The 25,701-nt window shown below is 33.9% G+C and overlaps 2 protein-coding genes across 4 annotated transcripts in view; one reads left to right on the top strand and one right to left on the bottom strand.

Annotated features, from left to right (window-relative positions):
* Positions 1 to 400: 400 nt before the first annotated feature.
* On the top strand, positions 401 to 5,318 carry LOC130641526 (uncharacterized). The gene is made up of 7 exons (XM_057448355.1): positions 401 to 957; positions 1,088 to 1,270; positions 1,363 to 1,508; positions 1,671 to 1,842; positions 2,080 to 2,802; positions 3,227 to 3,558; positions 3,792 to 5,318. Exons 1-7 carry the CDS (start codon positions 591 to 593, stop codon positions 4,452 to 4,454), a joined length of 2,586 nt encoding a protein of 861 aa, XP_057304338.1. The 5' UTR covers positions 401 to 590; the 3' UTR covers positions 4,455 to 5,318.
* Positions 5,319 to 9,629: 4,311 nt separating this feature from the next.
* LOC130641527 (tetratricopeptide repeat protein 13-like) overlaps positions 9,630 to 25,701 on the bottom strand; it is a 30,077-nt gene continuing 14,005 nt past the window's right edge. The window contains exons 4-23 of one of the 3 annotated variants that reach the window (XM_057448357.1): positions 25,007 to 25,077; positions 24,843 to 24,908; positions 24,672 to 24,764; positions 24,447 to 24,563; positions 24,258 to 24,371; positions 24,096 to 24,178; positions 23,957 to 24,029; positions 23,630 to 23,698; positions 22,806 to 22,910; positions 22,592 to 22,646; positions 19,925 to 20,043; positions 19,697 to 19,734; positions 19,534 to 19,579; positions 19,203 to 19,330; positions 17,133 to 17,503; positions 12,766 to 12,980; positions 12,572 to 12,654; positions 10,854 to 10,932; positions 10,152 to 10,231; positions 9,630 to 9,880 (exon numbers count right to left, since the gene is read on the bottom strand). In XM_057448357.1, coding sequence (XP_057304340.1) covers positions 9,757 to 9,880; positions 10,152 to 10,231; positions 10,854 to 10,932; positions 12,572 to 12,654; positions 12,766 to 12,980; positions 17,133 to 17,503; positions 19,203 to 19,330; positions 19,534 to 19,579; positions 19,697 to 19,734; positions 19,925 to 20,043; positions 22,592 to 22,646; positions 22,806 to 22,910; positions 23,630 to 23,698; positions 23,957 to 24,029; positions 24,096 to 24,178; positions 24,258 to 24,371; positions 24,447 to 24,563; positions 24,672 to 24,764; positions 24,843 to 24,908; positions 25,007 to 25,077 — 2,129 coding nt within the window. In that variant the 3' untranslated portion in view covers positions 9,630 to 9,756. Of the gene's footprint in view, positions 9,881 to 10,151; positions 10,335 to 10,853; positions 10,933 to 12,571; positions 12,655 to 12,765; positions 12,981 to 17,132; positions 17,504 to 19,202; positions 19,331 to 19,533; positions 19,580 to 19,696; positions 19,735 to 19,924; positions 20,044 to 22,591; positions 22,647 to 22,805; positions 22,911 to 23,629; positions 23,699 to 23,956; positions 24,030 to 24,095; positions 24,179 to 24,257; positions 24,372 to 24,446; positions 24,564 to 24,671; positions 24,765 to 24,842; positions 24,909 to 25,006; positions 25,078 to 25,701 lie in introns of those variants that run through there. The other 2 variants (XM_057448358.1, XM_057448359.1) reach the window with 2 other exon arrangements.

Genomic DNA, 25,701 nt, shown 5'->3' with positions numbered 1-25,701 from the left:
GTAAGGTATATCTTCATGTATCTGTTAACATTTGTGTTGAACACATTGCCATTTATATCATTGTCCAATTTTGAACAAAAAAATAACTTGTGTGACACATCGATTTATTTCCTCTTGCAGATAAATTACTCTGACTTGGCCCGAAAATATCATATACCTGGAACTACTGGAAATACAGTTGTTAAGGAATTTCTCGAAGATAACGGTGTTGATTTATCAAAATTTGCAAACAATTTTGTTAACCCATGCAAATATCGTCGAAAATATGAAAAGTTTCCAGGTGAGTACCTAAAAAAAAGAAGAATTGATATATAATGTACGCTTCCAACATTGTGTCTTGTCATCAAATCTGTATAATTTATAGCAAAAGATTCTTAAATTCTTTCAAGTGTTACAGTAGATTTCTGTGTGTAGAACAATGTTTACCTAAAACACATTGCATCTTCACAATACTTTTAGAAATATGTATTATACAAAAAGAGGATGTATATATCGTAGCGTTTGTACAATCAACTTAACATTCCTTGTTCAGAAAGAGAGATATTGAGAACATTTCATTTTTTACAGATGGAAGTGGAGTGTCGGTTCCTATGCCCCCTACATTTGAAAAAATAAAAGAGGAGATACTGAAGAAGATTGAATCTGGAGATATTCTATTAGGATCTTTGGTTGAGCCAAAAAAATATAAAAAAGCTGTGATAAAGAATGGAGTGATTTTCAATGAAGAATTCACAGTATCTGGTCGTTGTATACCACTGAGTGACATTCGCAGAAAGATTTTTGAAGAACATCAAAGTTTGGGGATTATGAGAAATCCAAAAGGTGCTTTGACAAGATACTTCATACTATGGTCTGATCATGCATCACTTTTGAGTGCTGGCCATTTACTATTGACTGTCAAAGTTGTTTACGATGACAAGTTATTTTATACAGATGAGGAAATGTATGCAAAAACAGGTATGTCATTTAGAAGTATTGTTATTGATCACCAAAATTCTAGATATCTAAAATCAAAAATATTTACTTTTTTTACTTTGATAGTAGACATTAAATGCCACTTAATAATGTTCGCTAAATTAAATTTTAGGAATTTGTCATGATGTTCAAGAACTTGTGGAGCGTCCATCCGTTTATATTATTGGTTTTGCCCAGGATAGCATTGCAGAGAAGCTTTCATATGTCGAAACCAGACTTAATGACATTAGAAAATTGTCTGACCCATTAATTGTCAATGATAAGAAAGTGGTTGATGTGATAAGGTTTTTTCATGGTATGTTGATGGAATTCAATTCACACAAGTTTAATCTGCATAATGCAACAATTTATTTAAAAAAGGATAACAGGAATTCATTTATATTTTAGGTGACCATCCTGAAATACAATACGAGAGTGGTAACTCTCATGGTGGAAACTTTCCCTGTCTTTGTGGATGCAAAAAATCAAGATTTACAGATATAGCCCATGTCTACAGTAACAAAATAGTGTCCTTGGAACAAAGAAGGAAGAAGGTACATAAATTTCAAAATAAGTTGTTCGTTATTTGTAATTTTGACAAAAAGTATAGAAAATTATTTATTCCAGGTAAATGAAACAAAATATGAATGACAAATTTATAGATTTCTATTACATAACATTAACTATTTTTAACTAACTATTTTTGATTATTTTAGGTAATATCAGGCCCAGCAGGACAACAACAAAAAGCTGTGTCTCCATTTCAACAACTCAATGTGGAGAAACTGGGTCTTGAAGTAAATTACAGAAACCTTGACCGTGACTTACCAGTTCATCAAAAGTTGCACAAAAAGGACCTTGAACAGCTACTAAAAAATCATTTGACAGGTTAGGGCTATTTTATTTTTGATAAACTAAAATAACTTTTGCAAATTTTGGCCTTTTTCGCAAAAGTTTTATATAAGTTGATGTTAGTTGATATTTGTCTGAAAATTTTTCTACAAATAAAGCAAAAGAAAATCAGATATGTTGAGGAAAATTGAAAAGCATAAAAACAATTCTGATTTTATTTTCAAAATTACACTCATTAAAATTTATAAATTCAGTCAACAATTTTTTTTAAAGGAATTATCCGTGTTCCAGCTCTTTGCTTTGGAAATGAACATAGTACAATGGAGTCCTTGAATCTTGCTAATTATGAAGTGATGCCGATTGAACCACTGCATGATTGTAAAGGACATATCAAGAATTTGTGGGATGTTTTGCATGAAGTGTTGACACCTCAAGAGAATAAAATTTTTCAACAGTCCCTAGATGCCACATATGGTTCGAAGGACAAGGTGAGAGGATCTGACTATCGGCTGTCATCAATAGTTGTTTACCAATCAATGCAAAGCACTTGCAGAAAGGAAATCAAAGAGTTGTTGTACACATTGATGGAGCTAGTTCGGTTATCATATCTTAAATCCCAAAAAAGGTCCCCACGAATTATTCTACGATTACATAATATTAGTTTCCAGCATGCCATGTTGTGCCAAGATCTGTTTGGGCATAATTTAAAGTCAATGTCTACACAAAAGCTTTATGGCATTTATTATCATGGCTTGACAACACATTTAGCAGAAGTATCGAGAATTATCTCACCAAGCTCCTTACACACAGAGAATGAAGAACAGCTATTCAGCAAAATTAATCAAATAAGTTTGAGAACATCAGCCAGATCCTTAGAATCCATACGTGATAATAGCATCATCCGTATTCAAGCTGAACAGAAATTTATTGCCAAAGAATGTTCTAGAAAATCAACTAACACATCTAAAATATCGAAATTTTCAGAGAGTGTACTTGGTAAGTCTAAAATATCTGTTTCTACTGGCTTTCTAATTCATGTTGGCATTCAGAAATTGCTGAGACGAATGTCCACATGAAAACAAAAGTTTTCAATTCACATTGGCAAATATTTAACTGTTATTTGTGTACTGCAGCATTTGGCCGCAAAACAAATATAAATTGCAAATGTCGAACACGAGTTTGCCAACGCAAAACAGGAAAATGTCATTTTACGTAGGCAATGTTCTGTCGTCATGGAATAAACTGAAACAGAAAGGCTGTTCTATGTGATAATTAAATATATTTTGAAGTGCTTGACTTAATAAAAAGTCTGGTTTGATATTCAAACATTAATCTTTCTAATTTTGTTTAAAATTTTAACATGTGATAAAAAGTGTATGATTGTCATTTTGTTTCGAAATAAACTTTTTTGAATTTTCAGATGAGAAAAGAAGTTGTTTTAACATTAACTTACCTCTACGGAAATATCAGGCACACTTGGAAAGAATTGCAGATTTTTTGCTCTATGGTAATGGTGTTTGGTGGCATAGAGAAAATGATATTATCATATTTCATGATGGAAAAGAGGATGATGATTTCAGAGTTGAAGGGCCTTTGATGACAAATTTCAAACAAGACAACCTGCAATCAGTAGCAAAAGATGTAGAAGCTTGTTGGAAGAAATGCGTTGATCGTGGTATTGAATTGCCAATCACAAAGATAAATACTTTCGACGAAAATGGAGATTTAATAGAATGCAAGGCACTTGAAGAAGTAAGTAATACGTCATTCTTGGCTTACTGTCTGTAGGATGGGTATATTAATAGCCCCCAACTCAAATTCCTCTGTATCAAGTCTATCTCTACACTTTCTTACCCAATTATCCTCCTTCATTCTTGCAAGTGTCCTAACCAACTTAATCTACTTATATCTGGACAACATCTATCTTTAATTCTACAGATACCTAGCCTGCTTCTTAGCTCATATGAACTCTTTCTTACTCTCAGACTGGCGTTACAAATCCAAAAGCAAACATAACAAGTAATATCAAACTGATGGCTGATGATGATAATGCAGAATATGATAATGCGTATATATCACATGATAATAATGAAGAGATAGAAATGGAGATAGATATCACATTAGAACAGCAACCTTCCTTATTGGATTTAGAAGTTGACCAAGCTGTTCATTTTAAGAAAGAAACATCAAACACAATTACATTGGAACAACAACCTTGCATAGCTGACTCAGTTACTAATCCTAAAAAAACTGCAGAAAATAGTAAGTTGGAAAAGATCTGTAGAGACAGACAGACGAAAGCTGACCAAAACCCAATTCTTGAATCAGGTGTATGCAAGAACATAATGTATGTTCTTGGCTATTCAGATAAATTGAAGGACTTCGACCGTCATCATATGTCATATAAGCTGACTAAAAGTGAACATTCAAGAAAAAAATGTAGAGCATTTATCATTCATTTTCGTGAAAAAGTGATGGCTGTTCAGCATGAAGCAGAAAAAGCTACGAAAGATTGGGAAAAAGACTTCATAGCAAAAAATTTTAAGATGCCGAATACAGAAGAGCTTAAATCAAATAAAATTTACATGGAGAAATATAAATTAAATTACCACGCCAAAAAAATTCTTGAACAATGGACAAATATTTAGTTTTTCAGCAAAAGGATCAATATGCGCTTTTAAATTTTAAGAAGCATATTTTTCAACAAATTAGCCAGAGCTAGCTAAAATAAAAACATTTGATATATATATATATACAAAACTTTTTTTCTGATACGTTTCGTATGGGAAATGTATTTTTATATTATTGTGGATCATCATTTTGCACAAACGAAAAAACAAGAACAACACGAGAAGGAAATTAATACCTTTAAAAAGATATCAAAGTATTTGTTGTTGCTTTGACGGGCTTAATACGCAATAATCTTGTATTGTGCAAAACTTAGAAGAAATAGCTAGCTAGCTAACAGTCTTAAAAAGGTCCATTTTTACAATCCATTATGTGGGTTATATATCTGCACCCTAAATCAAGAGAATACTAGCTAAACTGCTTTTCTAATTAAGCTACTCTTTCGTACAGAGGTAGGATTTGCACCCACAACTATTTAGCTAAGTAATCTGCAGTGATCTAAGAACTACATAAACAGTTTAATTTCTTGACTAACTGTTTTTATATTGTATATATCTATCTATGTATATATCTATGTATATAACAGCCAGAAAGGCTATGTATAGCTCTGACAGTTACAAAGTTTAGGTAAACACTTCCAGAAATATATAGCTAGCTTTTGCTATAGCTACTATATATATAATTTTGACAGGTAGCTATAGGCAAATAGAATATAGAAAATTTCAAATATATAGAATAAATAATATTACAAACCTTGTTTTTACTGCGTGATCACAAATACCTTAACAGCCAAATGTATGGTACAACCAACCATTTCTGTCAACACAAAAACACAAAAATGGCGGCACCTTCTTGTCTTCTTCACAAACTTGAAACGACAAAAAGCACGTCAGATAGCAAAACGCGGTAGACGATTATGATAAAACGCGGTATACCCGTGTTTTACCCGAAATAATTGGAGACTGTCCGTAAGTTGCCCGAGCTTAGCTTCTTATGAAGAACCTCCGTCCGCAGGAGCATCTGTCATAGGTGTCGAGCATACGTTCGCAGTCGTTGCAGTGTTCCATTTATCTTACAACCTTTTGTTGTAAGATAGTCAGTGATCTCATCTAATTCAACTCCCACGTGGATCCACAGGGGAACATTTCCTGGGTCTTGAATTGGTTCGGAACATATTCTAGTAGCAAGGGTCTCCATCCAACAGCCTCAGTGCACATTTCCAGGGTATTAAAACGTTCCGGAACATATTCAAGCATCCAGGGGTACTCTTGAACCGCCCTGGTACACATTTCTAGGGTCTTGAAGTTGTCTGGAACTTCCCTAAGCATCTGGGGTTCCTCTTCAACCACCCTGGCCCACATTTCCCGGGTCTTGAAATGCTCCGGAACAAACTTGAGCATCCCCAGATGCGACCAAACTATCATAGTGTACATTTCCTGATTCTTGAATTGGTCCGGAATAAATTCGAGCCGTGGATCCCGTTCAATGGCCATGGTCCACATTTCCTGTGTCTTGATATGGTCGCGAGTTGCATTCTCATGATTTCGGGTCATGTTTATATTATATCCAAGCCCCAACTAGTACGTTCACAGCTCTATGGTACTTTCGCCTACTCAATTGCGCATGCTGGAAATTTTGTTGATTTCAACATTATTCCTTATTCCCGAGTGCGCATGCTCGATATTTTATCGGAGTTTCCGGAATTGTCGAATTTATCGGATTTGTTGGGAGGGGTGGCCTTGGGAATTCCCCTTGTCGTCGGTCGACTGCGCTAGAACATACATTTTACTATCTCTGAACAAACTCGAGCAACCGGTGGTCCCGAAGCGCCACGGTACACATTTCCTGGGTCTTGCAGTGGTCCGGAACATAATAGAACATCCAGGGGTTCTCTTGAACCACCCAAGTGCACATTTCCTGGGTCATGAGATGGTTCGGAACATATTCAAGCAGCCAGGGGTGCTCCCGAAGCACTATGGTACACATTTCACGAGTCTGAAATGGTCCGGAACAAACTCGAGCAACCAAGGTTCCTCTTCAACAGACCTGTTGCACATTTCTTGAGTCTTGAAACGGTCTGGAATATCCTCGAGCACCCTGGGATCCCATTCAACCGCCCTGGCGCACATTTCCAAGGTCTTGAAATGGTCCGGAACATATTGTAGCACCCCGGGGTGCTTTTGAACCGCCTCGATACACATTTCTATAGTCTTGAAATGGTCCCTGAATAGCCAGGGGTCCACTTGAAGCGCCCCGGTACACACTTCCTGTGTCTTAAATCGATCAGGCAAACTCGTCCCCAGCGCCTTTTGTCTCTTTTTTTTTACTGAACGGCGAGACGAAAAGACACTGGAATCGTAGGCCGGAATTCTGCACTTGATTGGTTGGGTATAATTACCGTAATTATACGCATTTCTAAGAATTATGCTGTAACCGCGCAAGCACATTTCGACGATGAAAGAAAATGGTGTATAAGAAGTGATAGAAGTTTTTTTGTTGTTGTTTTTATTTTCAGTTGTTTTTGTTAAAAACATTGTTGGCTTCTCAAATTCATTTGCAATTCACCCTGCAATTTACCCTAAAGAATACATTTGGAAAATGAAAGTCTCACGTAATCTATGGTAAGTCAATTCATTTCTCTTATAATTTTGGTGGTAAAAATATCAGTAATGCCTTTGAGTGTATCAATACTATGTCATGCACAAAGGTATGTAAAAATACATCAACATTTTCTGTCTTTTAGTACCTCCTTTGTGTTTATCTATTTCGTGTTTACCTTATGTATTGTAATGAGCATATTGCATTCCCTCTAATATCTTTTTTGTATTCCATTCCAACTTTTTTTAAAAATTTCATTTGGTCATCTATAATCAAATTTAAGGAAGTGATAACAATTATCATAGTTCCTTTCTCTTCATTTGAAAGAAAATCTGGCAACAACTGAAAAATGATCGATTTCCCATATCCAGTTGGGAGAACAGCTAAAACGTCTCTTCCTTTTAAAATTGCTTCTAAGCATTTTATTTGCTTTGGTTTAAAGTTCATATCAGGAAATGAATTCCTACCAAGTGCAACCTGGATTCTATTTAAAACTTCAGAAACGCGTGTACTACTTATTTTCGCTTAACTTTACTTGAACTTGAATCAGACCGATCTCAAGAAGCCCGCTTGAATACACCATCTTTATAATATGACGATGCAGAACGTCACGCATACATTATATTATCTTTTCGCATAATTTGGCCATATATTGACCATTTTCGGCCTACGATTCCAGTGTCTTTTCGTCTTGCCGTTCAGTAAAAAAAAAAGAGACAAAAGGCGCTGGGGACGAGTTTGTTGGTCAGGAATATTTTGAAACCAACTCATTTCTCTTTATATATTATTTCATCCCCCAACTGGGGTCATTTTTCCAGCGACTTCCCCCATACTCCATTGCGCATGCGTAGGATTTTGTTGATGTCAGCAATATTGCTACGGCTTGGGATTATCGGTTTTCGGATTTTGATGGAAGATTCGTTGGATTTACCGGTTTGGGGAGGGTGGAGGGGATGTGGTGGAGGAACGTTTGTTTTAGCGGGACTTTTTTTGTTGAAAATAGGGCCTTGGAGGGGGTGTTGGAGGAGCGTTTTTGGTGGGGGTTTGGCGATCGAAAGGTGTCAAAGGAGCGAAATCCTACTCATCATAACCCCTACCTACTATTGTACAGAGCGCAGCTAGCTAGCTAGCTACTGCACATGAATTTTAATGGGAACAAACTTCCAAAACATTTTCTAAATTAAAGGCCTTTTGGCAGTATTAAAAAATCAAGCTAAGCCAGATCTATAGAGTAAAGTCAGTAATGTTCTGACAGTTTTGCTTTCATCGAAAAAAAAGTTTCTTCGATGTTGTGTCTTTTTTGCCGGCTATCTCTAAATTTGCATAAAATATATATGCACAAAAATGCATAGTATATCTGGACATTTTTGTATCACGTGACCAGTCTGTTCCAGGGTCATTATTGGCCACTCTGTTATAGCGGCTCAAGGGCCACAAGACCATGGGGACGAGGTTGCACAACAAAATTTATTGTTCAGAATAAACAAAATATGTAACTTGATACATTGACTATACGACAACTTTTCCTTTCACATCTTCCTGACAAGCACAAAAACAAATACTTTTTGGTAAATATTGGTATTTCGTGTTTGCTAAAATCCGAAGAGAAATAACACTATTGAACTGTTGTATTTATATTAGACGCGCTAGCAAAAGCGCATGCGCGTAATTTGCGCACTTCTTGCTTGCAGTTCTTAATCCGAAAAGAAAGTTTGTTTTCTTAAATCTTCGAAATTGGGAAACATCGCGTTTTTCACTTTCCGAATAACAAATTCTCACATAAATTTGGCGTCACTGCTAATGACGGTTTAAACTTTTATCAAAAGAGACAGTAAACCAGTGTGTACCAGTTCATTTAACCAGTTACAAGTACAGAGGTGGTGGAATGTCCTTGAAAAAACTGTCAGTCCTAACTGCTTTTTTGCACTGCGTAAGGCATTGAGGAAGTTTTCTTTCTAATGAAATCTAAGCTAGAATCTTAATTTCAAATTGTTGTACAGTAAAAAGTAGTGCAAGAGCTTTAGCTTTCTGTGGATTGCCAGAATTTGATGACACTTATTTCTGAACTTAACCATCCTCAAGGGAATTATGTACGAGACATAAGATGCTGAATTTAAAATTAGTATATCTATTAAGTAAATTAAAAGAAAAAATTTACTGAAATCGTTTTTTAAAACCCCTTAAGGTATGTGACGAATGAGGCAATGCATACAACAAGGTCATGAAAAATTATGTGAGGTTTCAATTACCTGGTTACAATTACATAATTGCGTGCTCAGGAATGAAAAGTTGCCGAAAAGTTTCGCTAAAAAAGTCCACAAACAGGAGTTTCCAAGATACAACGTATTATAAGTAGATAAAATTTATTTTAAACATTATAAAAAAAAGCTGATTTTAAGCGATTTTTCAAAAATGGCCAAACAAAATCACATTGCCAACATTCTGCAGCATTGCATTTGCTAAATTATAGGCCAGGTAAAGTGTCAAAAATGCGCTACTGACAACGCCTATCATGTCCACATTACAGAACAATCCACGTGACTACCCGTTAAGGTCGGCAAAAATCGCGAAAGCACGTGAACACCAAAGAAACAAAATCAAATGTTCAAAACTTCTTTAACTCAATGCTTACAAACTGAATTAAAAACGATAAAATTTTCCGTAAAAATAGTAGAACGTCTGCGTATAAAAAATTCGGTATACAAATAGGCTATAAAAAAGTATTCATACAAAGCTAAAATCTTTGCACATTGCATCTGTTAGGTCGATGTTCAAAGCTTCTAGAATTGCGCGAGACGAATAAAACGTCTCCGATACAAAGGGGTAGTCTGTGATCGGGCGTTGTACGCTATAACAGATATTAATACTAACATTAGCGACTGGGTACCGATTCGGCTAAATTTTCCTCATAAAATAGTCTAATTAACTGGTAGAATTCTAGCTATATTAAGGGTCGTATTAATTTCTACTTTTGGTGGCCTACCATTTTCCGCCAACCAATCGGAATTTAACGCTCCATGTGAAATATTTCGTTAGCGGTGTATGGCCTAAGACAACTCTACAAAAAAAATTCACAAGAAAGAACGAGTTTAAAGGAAACAAAAAAACATTCAACATACTGTTTAGTAGTCAGCCAGGCTTTTATCTTTTTGATGAAGGCATCGGAACTTCCGGCAAAATATGCTTCAATATCAGGTTGCTACAAAAACAGATCAACCACTGTCAGAGCGCCGTCGCTCATTATGTTAGCGTGAACGTGCGCTTATTAGCAGGTTGCCAGCAGACCTTGGAAACACTAAACCCTGAATTTAAACAATTGGCATTAAGAAGCCCTAAAAAACCCTGAAGATATTTAAAATGACCAGTTTACTAAAATTATTTGAATGGACTATTTCTACTTTTAAGGTGTACACACTTTTTAAAGTAAAATTCTTTAATGAAGGCCCCAAAAATGAAAAAAACTGCAATTTGACCCAATAAATTCGCTAGACAATCTGATTAGATTTCTTAATTTATGCCAGAAACCAAAAGGGAGCAGTTATGCACCTTTTCTGGTCCAAATATTTCCAAATATTTAAGAGCTTCTTTGTAGTACGGTAGACAACACAAAAAGGGTAAGCTACTTTTGAATTTTAAAAGTGAGCTATTTTCAGAAGGGATGATGTATACAAAACAAAAGAAACCATGCTGTTTAGATTAAAATAAGGTGTACGTGAAAGATCCTTCTGCTAGCGTTTCATCGAAAAAATCATGAAATTTCAAAATACTATATTTTACACCAGTATAACTATCAGCCTCTTACAAAACAAAGTCGACCTTACCTTTTCCACAGGAATGTTCGCAGTAACTTCTTTATTGATTGCCAAAAAGAGTCCTATAGCCACACTATATGCAACAGCACTAAAACCACAAATTAAAACTCAGCAAGGACACAAAGTTAGACCTCAGTAAGAATGCATATAGTTTACACTAAGCAAGAACACATTAACTTAGAACTCAGCAAGAACACATAAAGGTAAAACTCAGCAAGAACATATAAAGTTAAAACTCAGCAAGAACATATAAAGTTAAAACTCAGCAAGAACATATAAAGTTAAAACTCAGCAAGAACATATAAAGTTAAAACTCAGCAAGAACATATAAAGTTAAAACTCACCATAGAACTCAGCAAGAACATATAAAGTTAGAACTCAGCAAGAACATATAAAGTTAAAACTCAGCAAGAACATATAAAGTTAAAACTCAGCAAGAACAGAAAGTTAAAACTCAGCAAGAACATATAAAGTTAAAACTCAGCACGAACATATAAAGTTAGAACTCAGCAAGAACATATAAAGTTAAAACTCAGCAAGAACATATAAAGTTAAAACTCAGCAAGAACATATAAAGTTAAAACTCAGCAAGAACATACAAAGTTAAAACTCAGCACGAACATATAAAGTTAGAACTCAGCATAGAACTCAGCAAGAACACATAAAGTTAAAACTCAGCAAGAACATATAAAGTTAAAACTCAGCAAGAACATATAAAGTTAGAACTCAGCAAGAACACATAAAGTTAGAACTCAGCATAGAACTCAGCAAGAACACATAAAGTTAAAACTCAGCAAGAACACATAAAGTTAAAACTCAGCAAGAACACATAAAGTTAAAACTCAGCAAGAACATATAAAGTTAAAACTCAGCAAGAACAGAAAGTTAAAACTCAGCAAGAACATATAAAGTTAAAACTCAGCAAGAACATATAAAGTTAAAACTCAGCAAGAACATATAAAGTTAAAACTCAGCAAGAACATATAAAGTTAAAACTCAGCAAGAACATATAAAGTTAAAACTCAGCAAGAACATATAAAGTTAAAACTCAGCAAGAACATATAAAGTTAAAACTCAGCAAGAACATATAAAGTTAAAACTCAGCAAGAACATATAAAGTTAAAACTCAGCATAGAACTCAGCAAGAACACATAAAGTTAAAACTCAGCAAGAACATATAAAGTTAAAACTCAGCAAGAACATATAAAGTTAAAACTCAGCACGAACATATAAAGTTAGAACTCAGCATAGAACTCAGCAAGAACACATAAAGTTAAAACTCAGCAAGAACATATAAAGTTAAAACTCAGCAAGAACATATAAAGTTAAAACTCAGCAAGAACATATAAAGTTAAAACTCAGCAAGAACATATAAAGTTAAAACTCAGCAAGAACATATAAAGTTAGAACTCAGCAAGAACACATAAAGTTAGAACTCAGCATAGAACTCAGCAAGAACACATAAAGTTAAAACTCAGCAAGAACACATAAAGTTAAAACTCAGCAAGAACACATAAAGTTAAAACTCAGCAAGAACACATAAAGTTAAAACTCAGCAAGAACATATAAAGTTAGAACTCAGCAAGAACATATAAAGTTAGAACTCAGCAAGAACATATAAAGTTAGAACTCAGCAAGAACACAAATGTTATAACTCAGCAAAAACACAAAGTTAAAACTCAGCAAGAACAGAAACGAATATGTACGGACTGCTGTTATCACCTTACCTTGTACCACGTGATAATGGTAGCAGATTGTAAAAATAATAAACTAACTGCAAAATTAGGTTGACTATTTTCTCTTTGGATTCCTAAAATGCAAATTTAATATTTAAGAAGCCGTAACAACAATTTAAAGGATCCTCTCTCCCTCTGAAGGAAAAAACGAAAAGCAACAACTATAATAATAACAACAAAATTACAATCTGTTTCGTTTTCTTCCTCGTTACTTCATCTCTCAACTCGTTAAAAACATACGACAGTTCGGCATGATACTGATTAATCTGGGACGAAGTTCGAGCGCTCTGTATAGAGAGGGTGATATCCTCTTCTGTCTCACCAACTATTGACAACATCACTCCATGCAGCAGGCCACCTTTTGGACGAGTTGATGGAACTTGCATTCCAACGGTAAACCCTATAAAGTCGAGGATAAAAACTGGAGATTGTGCAGGAGACGTCAAATTAAATATAAATATTACCCCAAACTCCCGTCCCTTCTTTTGAAGATTAGGTGTCCCGTGTAGCTATCGTTGCTGTTACTTGGTACTTATGGAAAAACGAAAGCTTTAATCGGAGGAAAATAATGCAAACGAAATTTTTGGAATTCTCTCGAAAATTAAAATCGGGATTAGAGTTCTCCTGTGTTTTTTTATACATAATATTTTTTCCAAACGCCTGAGTTGTCCCTTTTTTATCCAATAAAGAAATAAGAAAATAAAAATCGCATTTGGTTACTTTTTTCTATTTTCATGCGATTTATATCACAGCAGAAAAATCCCAAATTAATATACAAAATTCCTTTCGCATTTATTTCTTTCATAGTATAAACCATGAGACAGTAAAGACTGATGTACACACGGGACAGTACAGACTGACACACCAGAGTTGCTAATATAATTTTTTTTACTATCAAATTTCAGCTAATTCTAAGGCCCGACAAAACCCAAATTTTTATTTTTAGAAATTTGTATACCTGTTGCCTTCATTGTATAGATCTTTAAACACTTATCCAGAAAATGTATAGGATCGTGTACTTTTGACAAAAGGTTGCAGAGATATTAAGGTTTGAAAGAGTTTTTGATAATGTCATCAACCCGTCCATTCCAAAACGGATTCGGGAACCCAGGGTTGGGAAACTTACCAAAATTGGTCCTAGGTGGTCCCTAGTTACCCACGCGGTGAAAAATCATTGACGTCACCAACTCGTTTCCAAGTTATTTAGCCTCAAAGTTTTAGGTGCACTGTAATGGCTTCATTAATTTAATATAGGATATTGACGTTAAAGTAGTGTTATTGACGTCGCGCCGTAACGACAGAAAACTTAACATATTAGACATGCATTTTTCGGCAGCATTAAAGGAAAATGAACACATCCACTTTGCCTGTTACAGACAGACACAGTCTTCGTATTATTATAAGAGACTAGTCGGTAAGGCCAGTGGAAAAATCCACTTAGGCAGATAAGAGAAAAACAACCGTCATTTAAATTTTGATGACGTCAGCAGAGACATGTCAGAACACAAATTTTTTTTTAGAAATTTGTATACCTGTTGCCTTTATCGTATAGATCTTAAAACGCTGATCAAGAAAAATGTATAGCATCATGTACTTTTGACAAACGGTTATAGAGATATTAGGGTTTAAAAGTTTTTCGATGACGTCAATAACCCGTCCATTCTGAAAATTAATCCCAGGTAGTCCCTAGTTACCCACGCAGGAGATGACGTCAGTTATTTTCACCCGTTTCCAAGTTATTTAGCCTTGAATTTAAAACTACAATGCAATGGCCTCACTAATCTTATAATATACTTTCCTTTGACGTCAATATTGCTTTAACGTCAAAGTTTGATAATTTACAGAACAAATTTATAGACGATGTTTTATAGACTTTATCTAAGAAATTTTATTCACTTTGCAAAAGTGACACACGGAACTGGCGTATTATTATAATAAGGCCCGTGGAAAATTCCACTCAGGCAGGATAAAAATTTTGATGACGTCAGCAACCCATGCATTATTTAGATTTTGTTTTCACGTTGCCTCTATTGTGTTGAAACGCTGATCAAAATAATGTATAGTATCGTATGTTTTTCACAAACGCCTAAGGAGATATAAGGGTTTAAAAATTTTGCTGATGTCAGCAATCGCCCGTCAAAACCTTAACATTCAGAAAATTTAACATATTAGACATTTTTTTTCGGCAACATCAAAGGAAAATGACGATATCCACTTTGCCTGTTACGGACAGACACAGCCTCTGTATTATTATAATAGATAGTCGATAAGGCCCGTGGAAAATTCCACTTAGGAAAAAGGCCAAGGAAAAATAGGTTGTTTTAGGTGTTTTGCTGATGTTAGTAGTGCATATACAAAAAAAATGTCAAATCGCATTAAATCCTCCACACAAATCTTACACAAAATAAAAAAGAACAGCTTGCAAGGTGTAAAAAGTTACAACAACGACACTCACAACACCAATACTCACAAACCGACAGTAAGAACACCGACAGTTACAACACCGACAGTCACAACACGGATAATAACAATCTCAGAAATAATGCATCTCAAATATGTACATCTTATAAGTGATTATGTTGAAAACCCTCAGTATTTTATTTTGAAATGTCAAAAAGGAGGCCTGCAAGTGTTAGCACAAATCAACAAATAAAAGTTATTTTACACATTTTAAATATTGTCATTCCCTTAAAAGCCTATACAAAAATATGAAAAAGCCATAGTTTCGAAAACATCAAATTTAAATCTAGAAAAATCAGTCATTTCGGTTGGATACCAACCTCTCCCACAAAAACTTACACAAAATGTAAAAATCAACCAGTTAAGAACACAAAAATTTTCCTTTTTAGTTTCGTACTGCCCTTTACCAACAATTATGAACCTAAATGTCAAAAAATCAATGAGCAAAGAATAAACTTGAAACAACAAAGATCATTATTTTGGAAACATTGTATACGGTTCGTAAACAAAAGTTTACACAAAATGTAAAAATGTTCGGTTTTTAAGAAACACATCTAAATCAACCAAAATAAGTTCATTCAGCATGTCGTATATTGCCATTACCCATTAATCTTCCACAAAAAGGTTATGAAACACATCAAAATTTTAAAAAATCAGTGATTTCAGTGCATACAGTCCTCGCATTAAGATTACAAAATATGAAAAACAAAAACAGTTTCCGTCAGAACATTAAGTATATAATTTTTTTATCATCAGCAAACATTTATCCCTACAAAATTTTGTAAAATTCTCAAGAAAAACAAAAACGTGAAACCATGGTATTTTCTTCCAGCAAAAATTACATCACATACAGTTAGTTCTCCCAAACAAAAGTTTATAATACGAAATATAAAGACAAAGTTGCTTATATAGCCTGAAGATGTAGTTAGTGTACGAAAAGCTTAACAAATAAATACTTTTTAACTTTCAAACTCGTTTTATTTTTTCTTAATCAGTAAAATATGGCTGTTATTTTTACCGATAAAGACATCAGCTTTACAACAGCTTACAGTGAAGTCTGATTTACAAAGATTTGTTCTTTTAGTATATATATTGCATGTGGTCTATTTCCACAAAAGTTTACACAAAATTTTAAAAAACAGCATTTTGCAACACGAACAATATGAACTACAATATGAACTGACAACCATACCATCCTCTTATAATTTTTTTAACCCGCCCAAGTCATAAACCCACGTAAATTTCAAATCGATGTAAAAAATCCCTGTAAAAAAACTTGCATATTACATGTAGGCTGACAAAAGTTTAACGGGATGTCAGAAACAAAACAATAAAAATAACTTAACACACACACTTTAAATTCTATAAAATTCGTTCCACTTGTCATATTGTGGTCCCCTTGTAAAGTTCACGGGTAATGTGAAAAAATATACTCTATGGGCATAACAATGAGTCACACCATCCTAAAAGTTCAAGAAAGATTTTATAGCTAGCTTGTTACATCATAATTCGTGTTCATAAAAGAAGAGATAGGTTAGAGCTAGCTAAGTTTGGGATGGAGCCTGAAAGTTAACATTAGCTATCAGCTAACAAAGACACCCAGTTAAATATACTTAAGAATATTAAATATACTTAAGGGGAGACTTAATTGGGTCTACAGCTAGCTATTTATGCTTAGTAAAAGACATTATAAGGGGAAACAATAGTAATGTAAAAATGATAACAGTGATTTCAACAAACCAAAGTTTTCCGTTTGTCCAGCAAATTAGTTTGTTTGCCATCTAACAGCTTTGTGTAGCATTTTGAATTTTAGGACAAATACATTAGTTACGCACCAGGGGAGACATTAATTATGCAAAAACATTGTAAACAAATATGGCTAGCTTTTTTACTTTTAACAAAACGTGGTAAAAACTTTAAGAATTTGGAGCTTTAATAGTTTTTTTTTAAGAATGCGATTCTGCTTGACAATTTTAAAATAAGCATATCAACTTTGCCTGTCATAGACACACGGAACTGGCGTATTATTATATAGATTATATTACTAAATATTTTTAGGTAAAAACATATACAAAAATTTCAACACGCTTACCGCCATTGGGATTAGTGCTGTCATATTTTTTCAACACGCTTAGAATGTTACTCGGCGTCACTGCTTTCATGACTTGTTCTTGTGCCTTGACAGGTAACTTTTGACCAAGTAAACTTCGTATCATAAATTTTGCTAAATGCAATGCTTCAACAGTGTACGTCGAGTATCGTGGTATCTCCACGTTGCCTTTCTTCATTAACATATGCGTTATAAAACCAGCATCGACAATTTGTTTTGGAAGTTGATCCAACCATATAACTGGCTGGTCCATCGAGACAAGTTTGCGCCACTTTACACCTACTTCGAATAGATCTCTCCACGAAAACTGACGCCCTTTCCAGCCTTTCGTACTTTTTGAATTATTCCAATATCTAACATGATATAAATATATAAAGGGTTGCGTAGCGGGAACAGACCCCTATGTCGCAAGCTAAATATTTACATTATACTCCATGACAAAATTATGAGAAAACTCTTATCTGCTCCATTAGACAGTTTAAACAAGGTCTTTAAAAAAGTTCCTAGGAGTAAAATGTAATCTTGTCCCCAGAGCTTCTTTTTTTACTTTTTGATATATGCGTGCTGGCCCGGCCCTAGATTGCGAAAAAATAAGCCCTGGAAAAAGATATTCACAATATGTTTGTTTAACAAAAAATAAGGAAAAATCAAAAAAGGAGAATGAAAAAATCAGGCTCAGTTATCCTAACCACGCGCGTAGTAAAAATATTTTTATACAAAGCAGAAATAAAGGTTAACCTTGCAGTGTTGCACGTACTTTTATAGAGCATTCTGGCCAGCGTCTTAAAATTTGATGAATCGAACAAAGCAAACGTTAACAAACAACATTGTTTTTCAGGAGCTTTTTTCTTGTTGTTTCAATTTACGTCACAATTTCACATTGTTAAAACAGTAAAAACCACATCATTGTTTTTTACAGTTTGAATATTATTTTTTCGAATTAAATTATAATGAAACTGAATAAAAGGATGTGTTTAAATTTTGCAATAACATATGTAAAAGTTCCTCTCCTCCCAACAACTAATGTTGCAGTTTAAAAATTTTACGAGGACTATTTCTTTTCCAAGACGACGGCCAAGTTTTGCACAGGTTGTGCAATCTGTAAAATAGATACAGAGAAAGAAAAAGTAGGTTCAGATGGTTCGTTTATAGAAAACGTTAACGTCAATTCGCTTTATGGGTAAAGATGATTTTTTATCATACTGTTTATTCCTATCACAAAAATCGAAAAATAACTGTTAAAAATCTCAATTCATTCATCTAGCTAATCCATACTTATCAGAAATTACAAAAAGCTGTAGACCAAGCCAAAGCTATTTTTCTGATTTGTGTCTTAAGTGAAGATTTTGTAGCTAACGTTGCCTAAAACTAATCAAACTTTAATCGAACTACTAAATTTATTTGACATTCATTTTGAGATGATGTTATATATGCTATGATGATGATGCTATATATGCTATGATGATGATGCTATATATGCTATGATGATGATGCTATATACGCTATGATGATGATGCTATATATGCTATGATGATGATGCTATATATGCTATGATGATGATGCTATATATGCTATGATGATGATGCTATATATGCTATGATGATGATGCTATATATGCTATGATGATGATGCTATATATGCTATGATGATGATGCTATATATGCTATGATGATGATGCTATATAATTCAAACCATTTGTTGTACTTTGTGACGTATTGAATGAGCTGTTACTTAACCTGACACCAACCTTACGCAACTCAAACGAACAACGCAAAAACGTTTTCGGTTTGTTTTGTTTTTCAGTTTTTTTCAAATGGTATTTTCGAATAGGACAATGTTCTTAAAAATAGCCAGCTCGTTTTCAGAGCGTAGAGTAGGCAGGGAAAAAAATGGGATAACAGAGACTGAGGAAATTTGACTGATCGAGTGAAAAAAGTAAGCGTTTAACAATCAGTTCTAAGATAATGGGTGCTTTCTCAAAAACATTCACTAAGCATTTAATTCCTTATACAGAAAATAAATTATAAAAAGTGACGACGCATAAATACATACCTCAGTGCAGTCTGAGCAACATCCATCGCTGCTAGCGCCATAGCTTTGTTACATCGCAAGTTTGGCATGAAACCATCAACACGATATTGAAATAAGTGAGACAATTGATTCGCTTTACATAATAGTATCTAAAATGCCAGATTCAAAATGGTAACTGAAGATCGGTAAGCGATAAAGTTTTACCAAGCGCAAGAAATTTCACACATGTTTGTGTTTTTCTCTTCAAAAGCAATGACTAACTTTAGAATTACCCAACAACTAAACGTTTAGCCAATTTACCATGGTGGTCTCTTGTAAAGAAGTATACTAAAGTTACCAATATTGAGCTTACCTTCGCATTTTTGTTCAGTTCAAAAAACTCCACATGTTCTACATCTCTAGAAGAAAAAAAATAATAAACTATTATTATTATTATTATTATATATGCGCTGTTACTTTTATATTATAGATTATGCTATGCGATCTATTTGAGAAATGTATATACAACATCTAACCTCATGTGAGGCTCAATTCCTGGCTGTTCCGTGTAGTTCTAAAAAAATTCATAAGAGGCAGAATGTTGTTTGCATAGCAAAAAACCGAGGCAGTTATCATATTTAATAAAGCTCAAGGGCTTGTTATATACATTTCTTGGGATAAATCTTTATAAAGGTGTTCGACTGTCTTCATAGCTTAAAGTTCTCAAGAATAAATATGATGTCAAAACGTAAAAACAGGCTTACAAAGTGGTTGGGTGGGACTTTCTTCGCCCAAATATGTCTGTAATTTTCAGGAAGGTCATCGTCAAACCTGTATTCTTTTAAAGGTTTGTCCAACTTATGATTTAAATAACGATAAAAATCTAAAAACAGAAATAAAAGGTGCCAGAATTTTTTTCTCATTGCACATACTAACACAAAACGATTTTTACGCTAAACACTACGTTAGTTACCGCAATTTCGCTGTCGAGAGCTTTATTGTAAAAGTTTATTATCTTAAAAAATAACAACAACTACAACCCTGGAAATATTATTGTAGCCACTCAACGAAATTAAGGAAGACTTCGCAGCTTTTTTGTGTGCCATGGGTTTTAATTAAAAAGCAATAAAAAAGCAAATTAAATGACGTAATTATTGACGATGCGTGTTCATGCAGTTTGCGTTTGGTTAACGATTTTGGACTTTTAATTACTTTATTAATTGCCAAAGCATGTAAGAAGGTGGTATTGTATAGTCGCAATATGGATATAGCTGTGCGGCACCGCTCAGGACTATACATGATCTCCTGAATTTCGCAAGCTGTTTTAAGAACTTCGAAAACCTTTGGATCCACTTTCTCGCATAAGTAGTTGGTGCAGTCTGCTAAGCTCAATCTGTAATCAGCAGCACGTTTGGCTACTTCACCGCTATACGAGGCTGCAAGTGTTGTCTTGAATAACTCTACATCGTCCTTGTTTTGGTTGACTGGCAATTCTTAACAAAAGTTTTTTAAATGGCTAGCAATACAATGTAATGGTTTGCAAGGCAAAACTTCGTAATTGGCGAGACCAGACCGGGATAAAGAACAGTTTGGTGATGGATATAGCAGTGCTGGAGCACGCTGACTTCCTTTCAATACACTGTATAGCATATTCAGGAGTACATGCTTCTTATTTTTACATCCAAGTTTAACTTCGTGTTCATTGAGACGATAAACAAACGATATGTTATCTGTATAACTCAAAAGTTTCTTGTTTAATGTGCTTCGATCGTATGACGTAGCTGACAGACATTCCAGCTTCTGCTGCAGTGATGTATACTTTATATTAAATACATGTGCCAAGTCGTTTGACCTCTGCGCGTGCATTCCACATACCCAACATTTGATGACTGACAAGCAGGGGCATCATCTTAGAAATAAATAAACTATGGAACGATATTCTAATTCAGCGTTTTATATATATTTTCTGAGAAATACTGATACACTTTTTGGCTTTTTAGCACTTAATGGCTTCAACGTATAAACTTGCAAGATTGTGTAGCTAGCTATCTGATAAAGTATGTAAGATTGCCTGTTTAACTAAGAATTTCTACTACCACTTTACTGGCTAACTTTTAAATAAAATTAATCTAAAATATTTTTCAAATAAGCACTATATCTATTATTTACTTTTACTTTATACTTATACTTTAGTTCTCTTTTAATAAGAGTATAGATAACTTTCATAATTTCCAAAAATCCTTTTCAAGTAAATGTTTATTTGTAACTATACTTTAAACATTCTGGTTATATTTTCTGTAGTGTTCCTTTTCTTATCATTACCACCAAACTGCCATTATTATTCTGCCTTGTTTGATGACGTTTAACGATTTAATTGGACAAGAACTGTTTGTATGTTCTGTTCTTGAAATCACAATTTAACAAACTTTGTCTATTTTTGTATATTTGATTTTGTAGCTAGGTACTAGGTCTCTTTATCGATTTTTCGCATGCTTATATCACACTAAACAGATATAATTTATGTGATATTTGGAAAGAGCATTCCTTAGTACAACGTTCAGTGTAAAGTCTACAGAACTTAAATGCGCATATCGAAATTTGTGGACTATTTAGGTACCATATAGCAAAAAAAGACGCATGTGTTTTGGTATTATCTTTTTATATATTCAAAAAAAAACCCTATACTTTTATGAAACGTATAGCCCCAAATGACGTAACATAAAAACAAGTCACGTGTAGCAGGATATTTTATTATAAGCATGCGATTTTTAAAAAAACTTACCAAAAGTGCACCCTCTTTAGAAAAGAATAACTTCATTAAAAATGTTTAAGTAATGTAGATGAGAAGTTAATTTAAAATCCGAAAGCTTGCAGACCATATATAATATCACTTTTAAGGCCCTTGAAACATTATTAAGCAAGACTTTAAGATTTAAGTTGAAGAAATGGAAAATCCCCCAAAATCGTGTATTTTACGGAACCCACCTTAACTGCGTCGAGCAACATCGAAAAATGCACTAACTGCACTTTTCACAATATACAATCCACTGCATCACCCGAAAAGATCTGAAATATGGTGAAATCAACACATGGTTACGTCAGCAAAAATTGGTATCCTTGTGCTTGCTACTCAAAAACGGCATTCCTAATTGCTTATGGTTGCGATCTTTGTAACTCCTGCCTTTTTTCTGATATATTATGTCTGGTGTGGTAGGTAAATCGATCCGATTAAATGCAGCTATATCTCCCCCCATGCCAAACCATTGGCGCTCATTTGTGATGTTTAAAAATGATCGATTGTTTCAATCATGAAACACATCAGACACAATTTGTAATAATTTTTTTTTTATATTTCACTTGGCAAATTTTAAACTATGACGTAAAAGTTTGTTATTTTTTCCTTTGCGGACATAACAGCGAACAGTCTTTACCTCTAAGATATAACGGTTCTCTGTATTCATGATTGCAAGAACTTGACAACATCACCTGCAAGACAAACCAGCATTTAAGATTAATACATATGTTTAAAAAAAGTATTTTTGGAAGTTGATGGTATTTCTGTCCATACTATTTATGGTTTGATCTAAAAAGCTGTAAATTTGATGGATGTGAATTAGAAACAATGGAAAAGAAAAATATACATACTCTTGTCATAGTTTTGACAGCGTTATAAAACTGTCCAATAGTTGCATATGCTACAGCTCTCATAAAGACACACGTAAATGCAGTTGCGTCATAACGCACACAAGACTAAAAAGAAGAACAACTACAACTAGAGAACACATTTTTACTCAACATCCGCAATACTGATAAGATGACATGATGACATTAACGATAAAATACAATTCAGCATTATCATCATCATCATCATCATCATCATCATCATCATCATCATCATCATCATCATCATCATCATCATCATCATCATCATCATCTGTCCTTATAACCTCCTGCCAAGTCTTTCTTGGTCTGCCTCTGGGCTTTGCCCCAGGAACTATAAGTCTCTACACTTTCTTACCCAATTATCCTCCTCCATTCTTTCCAAGTGCACCAGCCAATTAAATCTTCTTATCTGGATAACATCTTTAATTCTAGGGATACTTAGCCTGCTTCTTAACTCATCTGAACTCTTTCTGTCTCTCAGACTGGTGTTACACATCCACCTAACCATTCTCATATCATTCCTTTCTAAACGGTCAAGATCTTCCTGCTTCACTGCCCATGTCTTACTACCGTACAACATAACACTTCTGACAAAAAATTGAGTCACCACCAACCCCTTTCCTGCAAACTCCACAAGGCCACTTTCCAACTACAAGGTCACACTTGGCTGCAATGCTACTAATCATGACTTTAGACTTTGCTGTGTTCACCCTTAGCCACTTCTTAGAAACAAATTTGACACTACATAAACTTTTATTGTGATAATCTTAGTCAATTTAATTTGAAAGAATAAAATACAAACCAACCTTGTACCAATCTATTGCTTTTTTAGAATTTCCACTGGAATAATAAACATGACCCTTTGTCTCTAAACTCTAGAAGAAGAAAAATAGGATGTGATAATCTTTAAAAATATGAGGATGTTCATTAACCGTAAGGATGTTCATTAACCGTAAGGATGTTCATTAACCGTAAGGATGTTCATTAACCGAAAGAATGTCCATTAACCGAATGAATGTTCATTTTACCGAATGAATGAATGAATGAATGAATATGTAAATAAATGAATGAATAAGCAAAGGGGTAAATAAAAGAATAAATGATCAAAGGAAGGACAAACAAATAAATAATACCTTCACATCATCAGCTTTCATTCCTAAAGCCAAATCCAAGTAATGGTGAGCACTTTTTGCATCCCCTAACTCACTGAAAAAAAAGTTAACAAAATTACATACCTGGCTTTTTATATGGCTGAGGTGTTTTCAAACTTACCTGAACAATGTGCCCAAAGTTTGAAGTGCAATCAGGTTCTCTCCTTCGTATTCTAATGACGTTTTTAAAGCATCAACTGATTTCTAAAAAATAAAAAAGTGAAATAAATAAAAAAAGAAGATTTTATTAAAGTATAGAACTATACAATTTAACTATACTAACCCGTAACATACCCATATTTAAGTAGGCAAGTCCAAGATATTCATATGATATTGCATTATGACCACTGATAAATTTCTGTGCCATTTTCAAGTACTGCATTGCCTGAAAGTCTTTCTGAAAGAGTAATAGTTCACAATTAACCCAATATAATTATATTCTTACACCAAAACAAAATGCAAAAAGAAGAACCTCTAATTTGTATGAAATAATTCCTGCCATTACATAAGCAGAGCCATCATGTTTATAACTGAGATCTTTTTCAGCATCTTGTAAAGCATCTTGGTATCTCCCAGTAAGGAAATGAACCTGTTTTAAAAAGAAATATATAAGAAAGAAGGAAAGAAACAAAGTTTTTACAGTCCAGGGAAACTTGAAAATACAAAATCTTTAAGTTTCTTGAAATTTTAAATTTACCTCTGCTCTGCAGCGATATGCTAATTGGAAATGAGGTTTTAAATTTAATGCATGGTCAAAATCTTTCATAGCACTTTCAGAACTGGCTTTGATCTAAATGCAAAAAAATATTATTTTAGTTAAAATACATCTTATTTTTAGTCTGCAAAAAAAGCAAGCAAACAAATATACCTTGTTGGCCAGACGCCCAAGTGAGATCGCACGCCCAATGTAGGAAAAAATGGAGTCTGGGAAATGCTGTAACAAATCACGATAAAAATATTATTTAATTATTACATACATAACAAAGCAAGAATTTTTTGATAAAATTGATTTAATAATTTCTTTTTTTGTACCTGAATGATGGCATCGAAGATTTCATAACTTTCCTCAGGAGAACAAGAGTGCAGTGCATCAAAACCTTGTGCTAAAAAATAATTGTAACTGAACATGTAATAACATGTCACTTTTAACCTTGGGCAAATAATGTTTATACCGTTTAGTGAAGGTAGTAATTTTTAATTTTGTTTGCACTTAATTTTGCAGGTGGGCAGTAACTTAAGTTAAAAAAATTTGCTTTAAAAAGGTTTTAACAGATTATGTGCAGACAAGAAACCTTTCACACACTTTTCCCTTTAGATTATCTGTCAGGTTTTGACCTTCCGTTTTCAATTAATTCAATATACAACCGGATGTCTCACTTTACATTGATCAGTGTTTGATCTTTACAGAATCTGTTAGGGAAGATTAGTAAAAAAAAAATGCTCTTTTCAATGCTTAACAATTATTATGATTTAATTTTCCTGTACCCTTTGAACAGACAACAACAACAACAAATTACAGACACAGTTCGTTAACGCTGTCCTATTTGGGCAAAATTACATTTGCAAAGCCAATTTTAGTTTTTTTTATATCCAAATAAAGTGTCCTAAATACAGCTTTTTTGTCTGTGTCAAGATCTTATGGTCATTGGCAGTTTTTTCTGTTTACAGGTACTGAAAGGCAACTTTCTGTTTTCTTTGTCACAGACAATCAATAGAGAATAAGGGCT

This window comes from Hydractinia symbiolongicarpus, chromosome 4 (genome assembly GCF_029227915.1).
Source record: "Hydractinia symbiolongicarpus strain clone_291-10 chromosome 4, HSymV2.1, whole genome shotgun sequence".
In the NCBI taxonomy this organism is placed as follows: Eukaryota; Metazoa; Cnidaria; class Hydrozoa; order Anthoathecata; family Hydractiniidae; genus Hydractinia; species Hydractinia symbiolongicarpus.
This window is presented reverse-complemented; position numbering and strand designations above follow the sequence as displayed.